We start from the raw sequence: 13,016 nt of genomic DNA on the forward strand, positions 1-13,016 counted from the left end.
AGACAGACGCGTTTGTACAGCGCTGCATTATAACCAATCAGACACGATTCTGTTGAGTTTATGAATGCAATGGCCAATCAGAGACGCTCGGATGAGTCATCGCTGAAACATGGTGGTTTGTTCACTTGCTCGCTGACTGAATTATCTGGCGAATTCTCTCATCAGAAACAACAAAGTGCAGATGTGCGTATGAATGTTAGTTAAGATATTCATTTCACAGTTTAAACAGCTTCAGTGATTTTAATGGGATTTTTTGAGAGTGCCTAAACTCTGGCTAGACTAAATGAAAATGTTCTTTTGATAATGTGTTCTTTGCTCTCTGAAAGTGTTATAATTAGTAACATACAATATTGTTATTAAATTCACATTAAATACAAAATCAGTCGTATTAAAAATATTTTATGGCATGACACCCATATCTGGTACTTAATTAAAAAGTCGGGTTTTTATGTGTAGTTAATACAGTAGATTACACTATTAGTCTACTTTGCCCATCACCATTTATTGATCAAATAACATAATCTATAAAGGTGCAAAACACGTTTACTTACACATATTTGAGAATCGAGATATTTCCTGATATAGTTAACACGTTTGGAATAATTTCGTATAAAAAGGTAAAAAAAAAATAAAACAAACCTATGTCAGTTATGCAGTGCTATCGTGGCTGCTGTGTGTCACATGACAAGCATGACCCCCGCCCCCACGTGCCCCCTCAAAAATCATGAGTGCATGACGCCCCTGGATGTTGGCATTAGCTGAAGAAGCAACTAATCTAGTTTATACTTAAAATCTGGCATTGTGTACTGCAAATATTGTTGACTTATAATACAGTGGGTACGGAAAGTATTCAGACCCCCTTAAATTTTTCACTCTTTGTTATATTGCAGCCATTTGCTAAAATCATTTAAGTTAATTTTTTTTCCTCATTAATGTACACACAGCACCCCATATTGACAGAAAAACACAGAATTGTTGACATTTTTGCAAATTTATTAAAAAAGAAAAACTGAAAAATGCTCAGTATTTAGTAGAAGCACCCATTTGATCTAATACAGCCATGAGTCTTTGGGAAAGATGCAACAAGTTTTTCACACATGGATTTGGGGATTAAGGGGGTCTGAATACTTTCCGTACCCACTGTAAATTGCTTGTGATGTTTCTTATTTGAAAGTCTATTTGCATAAAAACATCTAATAGCCTAAATGAATAAATGTAAGCTGGAAATGAACAAAACAATATTCATTCAGTCAGGAGATGTTAGCAGGTCCTATTAGGTGCCACAGGTAGGTAGTTCTGTTTGAGTGTTTTTGTGAAGAGTAATCTGAACCTCACTGAAACATGACAGTGCAGTCTCTAACACCACTGTGGTATTGATATCTACAGTACATGATGACTACTGTATTGAGCTTTAAAAATCATCTCCTTCATAATTCATGGAGTGATTTTGAATTGAATTAGCCACTCCACAGGATGCTGAAATGGAATGACATAGAGAAAATCAATGAATTCACAAAGCAGATGACTAGTTCAACATATCTAAATCATGGGCAAAAACAGATCACTTCTTATGTTACCATCTCAAATGTTCATCAAACATAGTCCATAAAGAAATAGAAGTAAGGTCATGAGTTGTGTGTATTACTAAATGTTTATAGATAATTTACACTGAAATACAAAATGTATTAAAAACTAAAATTACAGCAGTTGCTCTACCGTTCAAAAGTTTGGGGTTGGTTAGATTTTTTAAAATGTTTTTGAAAGAAGTCTCTTATTTTCACCAAGGCTGCATTTATTTGATGAAAAATACAGTATAAACTATAATATTGTGAAATATTATTACAATTTAAAAGTACAGTTTTCTTTTATATATATATTTTGTCATGTAATTTATTCCTTTGATGGTAAAGCTGAATTGTCAGCATCATCACTCAGACCCTCAGTGTCACTCTTACTGTCTCCATACTTTTGAACAGTAGTGTATTTTCTTGGAATTCTTTTATTTCTGTTCTATTTAAATTCTTTTGATTTCTATTGTTTGCTACCTCAATTCCCAAGGAATTGTAAAGGCTTTTTCATTTCATTTAAGTTTTTATGGCGTTCATCTAAACCTGTGAAGGTTTTTTTTTATGTGTTACAGACTCTGAGAGTTCTTTTAATTAAAGATACTCCAGCTCAATGTTCAGCTATAGCCACTCCAGAATATTTCAAAAGGCCAGTGTTTAAAAAGACATGTCACTTTGAGCTCTCTGTGAAAAAGCCAGAAAAGAAAGCAGAGGAAGTGAAATGGGCCATTTCATGCAATCCTGGACATTGACAGACTGTGGAAAGTGCTTTTCTGCAAGTTTTTAGAAGTTTAACAGAGATGGCTACACAGACCTGTAACATTTCATTTATGCTCTGTACTTATTCAATCCTTCTGGGTGTGTGTGCATTTCAATATAGACTCAAACCCTTAAAATCTGCCTCACCTCGGATGCTGGTGAAGTGATGAGGTTAAAATATGTTATACAGTACACAGGGTCTGTCTTCCTGGTGCAACCATTAGGAACATACCGTACTCAAGGACACAGTGAAGGGCCGTTCACACTGACAGCGATTTGCACTGACAATGCAACCGTAAGTCATTCATTTTCAATGAGAGTTGGAGATTTATGTGACAAGAGTGACAGATCATTGGCGATTTAAGAAAGTTGGGCAGAGTTCAGCTTCGTACAAATCTGCAGTGATGTGATGTAGCGACTGTCAGTGGTAGTTCAGACAGTGAAGCTCACGTGATCTGCAATTTGAATTCATACTATTTAAAGGGAAATTCTGAAAATTCTGTCATCATTAATTACTGTCATGTTGTTTCAAACCTTCCAAGTTTCCAAAAGTTTATTTGAAAAGTGTAATTTTTTCCCTATGTAATGAAAGTCAATGATGTCTAATGCTGTTTTGGACCCCACTGACATTCATTGTATGGACAAACACAGTTGAAACATTCTTCAAAATATCTTCTTTATTGTTATGCAGAATAATGAAAGTCAGACAGGTTTGGAACAGCATGACAGTGAGTAAATGATGACAGAATTTTCATTTTTGGATGAACTATCCCTTCAAAACACTACACAAACACATACAAAACTCTATCCAAACAAAGCATCTCTATAAAGTCTGTGATTCACTTTATGATGGGTTATTCTCTTTCCTCTGGCTGGCCTAGTTTCTCTTATCTCTTACGAAATAGATTGTGTGGTCAGGGATCAGATAAAGTAGAAGAGAGATCTTTTTCTCTCTTTGTGGTGGGACAGTAAGATGAATGTGTGCAGGGCCCCTCAGGGTAGGCATTAGAATAACCTCTTCGGTCTTGTGAGACAGTGTGTTCTCGTTGCATAAATTTCCTGTATAATCATCACTTACTATTGTAGTGATGTGCATAATGGAGTTAAGGGATAATGATAGGTTTTACAGGCTGTAGAGAGAAGTTGTCTTGGAATTTGTGCCCTTCAGTGTGAGATTGTCACATTAGTAAAACGTTTACTGTGCCACATTATATGTGTTTGAAGACTGGAGTCAGGTTTTGCTTAAATTAGGTCCTCAGTAATAGGGCCAAGCAGTGACCACACCCTTTTTTAGAAGCATTTGGAGTGTTTTTCCCATTTCCATATGGATTTCATCTTTAAAAAGAGTTGTAAACCATAAACTGAACTGACTCTGAGATGAATCACAATATTACAGATTTTGATTTGAAACAAAAACTATATATAGATCTAACAGCTGGATTTGCCAGTTTGCGAAGTTTGTTGCATTAAATGTTTAGTAGATATTCAGAGACTTGTTTAAAAGTGTGTGTTTGCTGAATGCATAAAGTATTATGGCTTTCAATTATTAGACAAAACTGTTAAAACAAAGACATTGAACTAATAGAGACATAGATTGCAAGTTCCTGTGTGTCCGAGCTCAGGTGTTGGGTTCTTATAATAATCGGCCAATGCTGATAATTAAAAAATGCCAAATATTGGCTGATATATCAGCCTTAACAACAGATTACCCCATGTTGGTTGATCGCTAATATTTTTATTTTTTACTTTTTAAATGTAAAAATAATACTTTTTAAGTTGTAAAATAGTTGAATGTGGAGCCACCTTGATGTCATTCAATAGTACTTATGAATAACTCTTTTATCCTGGTATGTTTGCTGCATTACTGTGATTGGTGGCACTTTCCCTTGAGGATTCATGTGTAGTGTAGTTTTTCAAATGGAATTTCCACTGTAGCTATAGGAATGGTATTTTTCATAAATAAAGTAGATTTTTCTATAAATAACTTAAAATATTTAACATAAATAACCATTGTTTCAGTTTTAACTTTTATTTATTTATAAATGTATTCCCATCAGGAAAACAGCTTAATGACAGTATAAAAATGCAAAAAGGTTTGTCAGTGTTTAGGTTTTAGGGGACAGAAAATATCATTAGCTCTGTACAAAATCAGGTCAATCCAAAATGATGGAAAAACAAGTGTGTATATACAGGATCTTGTCTTTTGCCTTTGGATAGAGACGTTGAGCGGTGAGGCAGTAAATCGTTTGATTAGTTGATTCACCAAGGGAATCCTGGTATATATTTGCTGCGGTCTTAACACACACACACACACACACACACACACTCACACTCATACTCTCATACAATGATTCTTTCTTTGTCTGCATCCCCAGGCCATTATATCTAAATTTCTTTGTTTATTTTACCTTATGCTCTGTTTACCTAGTTCTGTTTCCTTTATTTTTGATACTCTTTCACAGCTGAAAAGCAAAAATTAAATCTTTGAAATGCTTGTTTATGCACTGTACCTTAGGAAGGAACCAGTTTAACTATTTTTGTATAATATTTGCCCTAGCTATGAGTATACTTGCATCAAACATGTTTGACATGTTGCCATTGGACCTCACATTATAAAAGAAATTAATGCAGTCAGTATGTTTTCATGCCTTTTAGCATGAGTCTCAGTGTTTTGTGTTACTCTGCTGTTTTGAACACACCCTGCATGCTGCATGTACTCCAGTGCCCCACCGGCTCAGCTCCCTTTCCCTGGGAAACTCATGTACTCAAAGTACTCAAAGTAATCATGTTTTTGTGCCGAAGGCTAAACGCCTGAGAAATGCGGGGGCTCCTGTGATCGACGACTGTCAATGGTAGCGTGAAGGGAGAGACTGACTGAGACAGGAGAGGATGGTGGAGAATGGAAACAAAGGATCAGTATTGCGTGTACATTTGCTTGGAATGAACGTAAGCAATGGCAGGCATGAAAAAATCAGACTGTTAAGGGATGATGGGAACAGATAAAGAAAATGCGCTCTTTGAGCCTGGATCAATCGTGAAGTTGTGGGATTAAGGCTGATCTGCCTTCTAAATGTTATCTGGAGCTCAGGCATGGACTTGAACCCGTCTTTAAGAGAGAATAATGCCTCTGTGTCTCTTCCAGCGCAGAGAGAGTGAAGACAGAGCCAGAAGTCTTACCAAGCAGACATGGAGCCTCTGCTGAAACCAAGAACTGTTTGTACAGAATACTTGATTCATCCAACAGTATGTTTCTGGAAAACTGTCAGCTGTGCCCAAGGCCAATCCATCTTTTTCACTCAGTACTGTGTTGATCAGGGATCAGAATGTTCCATTTTTTTCTGCTTAGCATTTATAATTCATCCTATTAATTAAGCATCATAATGAATTAAAACATTTCCATAGGATTCCCTACAGGTTGTGTTCTCCACCACAATAGCACTGCCATCTGTCTGTCTGTCTATCTATCTATCTGTTTGTCTGTCTGTCATGACGCCACTGTTCTTCACATGGTTTCCTTTGAGAATGTGGTTTCTGTCATATTGGGGGTGCAGATATGGCATGATGCTCTGGAGGTCTTAGCCTTCAGAGCTCACAGGTTTAATTAGGGAAATAATCTTTTTGTTTGTTTGTTTGTTTATTTTTGCCTTTTTCAGTTCACACACAAGTGTTCAACAAGGACACACACATTATCCTGGCAGTGTAAAGGAGGGCAGGCATAAGAGATATGAAGCAGGTATACTGTTTTTTCCCTTGCTGACAAGGACAACACGGGCTTTTATATTTTGGACTCATCCACAAGACTGCCATTTGTCAAATAAATGCACAGTCCTATTGCAAAAATCTTAAGTCTTAATTAGTATTTTTGTCTTGTTTTCCAATAACAATATGTAAATTTCCTCAAAACAAGACTATTTACATAAACCATAATTTGCATATGATATTAAGCCTTGACTTATCAACATTGAAGTTTATTCTTAACTCCACTGACAAATTATGTTTCAAGGATGTTTAGATATTTCCAGTTGAAAACAAAATGAAAATACCCATTAAGAAAATGATTCTTTGCAGTGTAATTGTGCATTTCTGTGTTTGATTTCTGCTGACTCTCTTTGATTTCATTAAATGTGATTATTTTGACGCTTCAAACCTTCAGTAACACTAAAGTTTCCTGTCTTTTGTGGATTTTATATATAACAGCTGTCTGCCTGTGGTTTTGCTGTGTGCTCGGCAGATTCAAGGGCCTCTAACTGTCTGAAATTGAGAAATGTGCCAAAATGAAGACTGCACCTGTCTCAGGGTCTCTCATGGCTGCTACCTGATGTTGTTACAGAAAAAATTAGTAGAAAAACAGCTTTTACCTGCTTCGGTAGAATACAGCACCCTTAAAACACACAAGTTTCTCTAAAATACAGTAAAGTGCCTCTTTAGGGCTCTGGGTCTAAATACAGCTTACCTTGAGTTAGTGTGGAGAAGTGAATGTAGAAATTTCTCCCTGTGAGCACACACTTCATAGAAAATCAATTTCATAGGTTAGGACAACATTACCGCAGGGTCCAAAAGGTTTTTTTTTAAACTTAATAGCACGAGTGAATTCACTCAGTGGGGAGGAAAAAGATGCTTAGACATGCCATAGTCTGTATTTTTATTATGAACGTTTTTTTGTTTTGCAGTCTGCAGAGATATTTTTTAGTGTTAACACAGCTTTATACGCTTCTAGTTTTGTTGCCATCTGCAATTTTAGCCTCAATATGACTCTTTATGCAAGACATGATGTCTCTGCCTAATTATAGATAGGAGTCCTTCCCAAAACACAACATAAACATCTGTTTCTCTTCTTCTTGTCTCTCTGCCTATTTCTCCCTCTTTTTTTCTCCTTCCATCATTCTTCCAGTACTTAGTTTTGTTTATTGTTACTTCCTCTCTGTTTCCTAGGAGCTGATGTTTATCCCACGGATCTACTGGACAGCACATACACGTGACAACATCATCTCCCACAAATCCCAGGAGACTCTTCCTTCTATGTGGATTAAAGTCTATATCAGGGAAACTAGAGCTTAAACGACTGGGATTTTTCCCATGTTCTGTAGGAAATGAGACTTTGGCATCTGTCTTTTCTCTCTACATGGACGAAAAGCCAAGGAAAGTGTACTAAAAGCTGACCGACAGGATTAAGTTAACTTACAAAACTTACAAAAAACCCAAAGAAGAGCCTGATGGTGTCATATGATATGACTAATTGTACTCAGTCAGAGCGCCCAGCTGCAGCACTTTGACTCCTGATGAAACTGATGTTTTTCTGCATAATTCGTAGTCAGTTTGGAGCCGTTAGCCCTGCCGCACTGTGTGTCATAGCATGTGGCTTGGGCTCAACATCCACAGCATCTTAATTACACAGCCGAACCGATTTAGACCACGGAGGAAACATCACTACATCTGGAGATATGCTGCCATGTAGAGGGATGCACAAAGCTGGAGACATCTGATCTGCTTTCCTCACATTTTTGGTTCTCTTTACCTATGCGATTACCCAAAAGAAGCCCAAGAGATCCCGCTCTCTCTCACTCATGCACCTAGTAAGTTTTTGAGTATAACGTCTGTAACCTTTCTAGTGCTTCTCTTTCTCTCCACCACTGATGTCCCATTCACACATCCCGCTATAATGAAGCCTTTAATTAATGATGCACAGGTTCAAATTAGCCTGGTTCAGTGACTATCCAGGGCCGTTGGTCCCTGCAGACACAGTGACCTTTGGAGAGGGCCAGACTACTGCTCTGTGGCCAAGCACCTTCACACACACACACACACACACGCACATACATACACATGCACGTACGTCTACCCTTGAGCCCTTGGCAGTAAATAGTGAATGGTAAATGTCAGCGCTCTGGCCATTGAATTAAACAGTTTATTTGAATAAGTGTTAGAGCACCACAATCTCCACCAACAGCTTGCCTCTGTCCACACATCAGCCTTCAGCAAGCTGGGAATTTTCTCTTTGATTAGCTGGATTATATTGTCTTTTATCTTGCGCTTGCTCTTGTTACTGTCTCTCTTTTCCTGTTCCTTGCAGCGGCAGCCATGAGGGTTGCACCAACACATTTGGCTGGACTACAGAGCAGCGTTCCACGTGGATAAATTAGTTTATTTCGTGTCGGGGTTACACATTCTTGCCATATTTTTTTTACAACTGCACGGCTCGTGGAAGACGACAAGAAAGACTTAAAAGGGCCTGATGCACCTTTTAAAGGCAGCAACAAAAATGAGTAAATTATCAAGAGGGAGTGAGGGCTAGTTCTTCACAGACAGCGCTGAAGGAAACGCTCAACTCCCTCCACCTGCCGGCTCCGAGCGAACGAGAGCTAGAACTGAGGTCTCTGGCAGACTGGCAGTTGCATCCTCTCCTGCTCTCTAGCCTGGTGGTTTGTTGATGCATATGACTTGATTTTCACGTTCCTCAGCCCTCCCCCTCTGTGCCCGTATAATGCTCTGTTGCCGGCGTGCCGTCCTGGAGCCATGCCCATCCCCGAGATGGCTTTGAGCCCGGTGAAGTCTCTGTACTGGGAGGTGTTCCCCTCCATGGCCACGCAGCGGGTGTACTGCACGCCCGTGCTCTGGGCCGGGCGCCTCTACGTGCTGGGGGGCTGCAGTGAGAACGGCCTTCCTCTGGACTCTGTTGAGGTGCTGGATCTGGAGAGCCAGCGCTGGTGCGAGCTGCCCCCTCTCCTCACCGCTCGGGCTGGGGCATCCGCCGTGGCCGTCGGAGACCAGCTGATGGTCATGGGAGGCATGGACGCGCAGCAGAGCCCGCTGGCCTCAGTGGAAGTATATCACCCTGATGAGGGCAAGTGGGAGAGGAAGACGGGACTGGGGCAGCCCTCTATGGGCATCACCATGCTGGAGAACGGTAAGAACAGTGTTTCCTCCTCATTTTGACTAATTCTTTGTTGAAAAGACTGTGCTGGTCAAGCTTTTTTCCTTACTACACTGCAAAAAAGTTTTTCCACTTAAAGAAAGTCTAAAAACTTGAAGCTAAATTGTGTAAGAAATTAAAAGACATGTTTTCAGGGAATATGCTCTGAAATATGCTTATTTTTCTTAACTTATTGTCAATTTAGGCATGAACCTCACTAAATATTGTTTGTTTATGCCTAATTTGACAATGGGGTAAGAAAAATAAACTTAATTAATTGATTATTCTTTGAAAATGAGTCTTATTTCTTGCCATTTTGCTTCTGGGGTTAATGAAAAATAAGAGTGTCCATGAAAAAATAAAAGTGTTTGTTAGTTTCTACACCATTTCCAAAGTTTAATGACCAGTAAAACGCCATGCTTTTCTTATACCATGAATGCATGTGATTTTTACAGTTGATTTACAGTTACCAGAATTTTTCAATTCAAAAACATCATTACGTTTTGTTGGAGTCGCACCACAATCTGAACTAACCTGCCTCAAAATGTAAAATATCTATTTTTAAAAAATTTCTAATTGACCTTGACACACAGTCATGAGGGTCTTCAGGGGACCTCTCAGTGATGTCATTTCCTGTTTTATCATTTCTGAATGTTAGTTACACCATTTGATAATTTGACAGACAAATGTTTTTTGAATATTAATACTAAAGCCGTTTTAATTTTTTCCCAGTGGAAAAATTAAAATAAAAGAATATTATAAAATACTTTTCAAGAATTTCATTCTTTTAATAATGGTTTCGGGACAGTTATATTTCCCTGACATTTTTAACTTTATGCCCCCCAAAATGAATTTTTATATGGAAATTAAAAACATGCTGACCATAGAAAATTTATTCACATAATTGTATGCTTGAATTGTGTTTTTAATAAATTAATAGAATGTGAAAAATATTAGCATACCATATCATTGATCTAATTTTCAAGAAGGTTTAGATGTTTTACAGTAAAACAAGACAATCAAAACAAAGACAAATCACATCTTGTCACTACAAGTGTATGAATTTCTACCGTTGTCAGACTACACTGTCATTATTTGGTTCTCAAACCTCAGAAAGCAGCAGTGCGTAGAAAGACATCAGACTGTAATTGGGGAAAACAAAGTTTGGTTCTTCTCTCGTCTATCAGAGCACGATTAGTCATATAATCTTGGCTGCTGTTATCTTTGCTACAATCACTGTGGTTGTAATGAATGTCTCTCGTAGCCGGCACCTCTAGAGTGCTCCGGATATACCAGCTCCAAATCAAGGCATCAGTCATGCCATACTGTGACAAAGAATTACACTGCAGAGAAAAGTCTCTCTCACATACTCTCCCTCCTCTTTAGCTTGTGTAGGTGTGTGTTCAGGTGACAGTTTATCCAGTTTGAGACCCTGAGGAAGAGTGTTTATTCACAGGGATTCGCTTCTGCTAAGCCGTATTCCACCAGTTGAGCCGCATTCAGGCCTGGACTGATCAGTTCCGTGGATCCGTTTTAAAACTATCAGCAGGCCGGCTAATACAAGACCTGTATTTGTATTCATGTGCAAGAGAGCGCTCATAAGCCTGTGGTTCTTCAATGAATACTTTGGTCACGTCCACAGAATTATAAATGATCTGTCTGCTCATTTACCTTGAGCAGCAGATCGTTTGAAATTAGCATGTGAGTTGTGGTCTAGGCGTTTGTCATAAAATAATAATATTGAGGATGTGAGGGACACATCTTAAGGTCTACTTTTAGGTCTACTTATAAGGTTAGTCAAGGTTTCCTGCACTAGACTAGTAGACAAAGCACTAGAGGGTTTATTTTTGCATGGGCATTTTCCAATCTTGATATTTGATATTTTTTACTCCCACAATCTGGCCTTTTTACAAAATTAAGAATAATAATAGTAATAATAATAATAATAATGAATAATCAATTATTATTAATATTATTGTTAATTATTAATAGGCATCACATAATAATAATAATTCAAATAAAGATGATAATTTACTTGCTCTTGTGTCGTTCCAAACCTATAAGACTATTTCTTCCGTGGAACAGGAAAATAAAACCAATTCCATTCAATAAAAAAAAAAAGAGACCTGGAGCTTTAAAAGGGCAGAAAAGCACCTTAAAAGTATCATTTACATGAGTAAATAATGACAGGTGTTAACTTTTGGGTGAACTACTCCTTTAAAGCAGTCTTTTGCTACTGTACCTTTAAGACCTCTATATAAATGACCACTGTTCTGATTAACTAACCTCTTTGCATGTAAAAAGAGTAACACCGTTTAGACGTGGTAGGTGCTGTCAGGTCCAATTGATATGAATTTGTAGCCACTTTTATGTGTGAAAAACATGAGCGCACTGGGGAATGAGCTGCAGGATTGTGTATCGTGTGTTTATCCATGTGCATTCGTGTGTTAATAATTATGCCTCTGTTGTTCAGTCTCCATAAAGTTAGAGTCTCTTGTGTTCCCTTTCAGGGTGCAAAAATCATACAAGAATAAAAGTACCAGCATGATCCATGCCTTGCCTTATTAAAACAAGCGCATGCTAATTGCCATATGCCACCACAATGTGGCATGATAATTAAACTTGAAAGATGTTATTATACAGCTTTCTGGAGTAGTGTTTCTTATTGGTCAAATATTTTTGTATAATGAATGTATAACCTCATACACTGGGCTATACTTTCAGGTCTCTCGTATCACTTCAACATTTTTTTTAACATAATAAAATAATTTCTGATAATTCAAGTGCATTCATTTATTTACTTGGCAAGTGTAGCAAATTAGCTCAAAAGGGAAATGTATATAAATATTTACAATTAATTATAATTAATTACAATTATTTATATCAGCTGCCAATAGTAACTGTAGCAGAATTAATAATACAATCAACTAATCTGTTCATCCAGCAGACTTTCAGTGTAATTTTATATCAACTCTAAGGCTACGTCCACACGAAGCCAGTGCTTTCCCTATCCAATCTTTTTTTCCCCTCGTCTCAAGAAATATCTGCGTCCACACAAAACCACAAAACCGCCTATACGATACAAAATTTATGCGTATAATGCTAATTGCGTCTCCGTCTTGACGGGGCCTAAGAAATTATATTTTCGTGGCCACAGAAAATATTTTCTTACAGTACTAGTGCATTATGCTGCGTACAAGTCCTCCTGGGACGTTCGTACTTACGAGTTGACAAGTCGTAATTATGACGTCAGGTGCGTTCAAGTCAGTTTAGTCGGCACAAGATGGCGGTGTACCTTCTTTTAAAGGGGTCATATGATGCGATTTCAAGTTTTCCTTTCTCTTTGGAGTGTTACAAGCTGATTGTGCATAGATAAGATCCCTGAAGTTGCAAAGACTAAAGTCTCAAAACCAAAGAGATATTCTTTATCAAAGTTAAGACTCTGCCACGCCCCCCTAAAACGGCTCATTCTAACACGCCCCCACATATCTACATCACCATGTGGAAATATTTGCATAATGCGCCCAAATGATCACGCAAAGAAAGAAGGCGTGGTTTCAAGTAACCGCAGTTAGTGTTGAAGCAGCATATCAGGGAGACGCTGTGTGTTTCTAGACGAAAGCAAAAGCACTTTATTTGGCCTTCCAGAAGTAGATGCAATTAGGAATCATTGGTTAAGATTTATTTACAACAGAACAGCACAACCCAGATGTTCGAATTTGTGCAACGCATTTTATGGACGACAGTTTTTTTGAACCTAGAAGAGTACAAGGCTGGCTGTG

At 38.0% G+C, this 13,016-nt stretch overlaps 1 protein-coding gene across 2 annotated transcripts in view; it reads left to right on the top strand.

Moving 5' to 3' along the window:
* Positions 1-13,016, top strand: part of LOC107712738 (kelch domain-containing protein 8B-like) — a 101,489-nt gene that overhangs the window by 5,720 nt on the left and 82,753 nt on the right. The window contains exons 1-3 of one of the 2 annotated variants that reach the window (XM_016518081.1): positions 5,575-5,623; positions 7,257-7,897; positions 8,395-9,228. In XM_016518081.1, coding sequence (XP_016373567.1) covers positions 8,838-9,228 — 391 coding nt within the window. In that variant the 5' untranslated portion in view covers positions 5,575-5,623; positions 7,257-7,897; positions 8,395-8,837. Of the gene's footprint in view, positions 1-5,574; positions 5,624-7,256; positions 7,898-8,394; positions 9,229-13,016 lie in introns of those variants that run through there. The other variant, XM_016518080.1, reaches the window with a different exon arrangement.

This window comes from Sinocyclocheilus rhinocerous, unplaced genomic scaffold (genome assembly GCF_001515625.1).
Source record: "Sinocyclocheilus rhinocerous isolate Xijiao unplaced genomic scaffold, SAMN03320098_v1.1 scaffold418, whole genome shotgun sequence".
Classification (NCBI taxonomy): Eukaryota; Metazoa; Chordata; class Actinopteri; order Cypriniformes; family Cyprinidae; genus Sinocyclocheilus; species Sinocyclocheilus rhinocerous.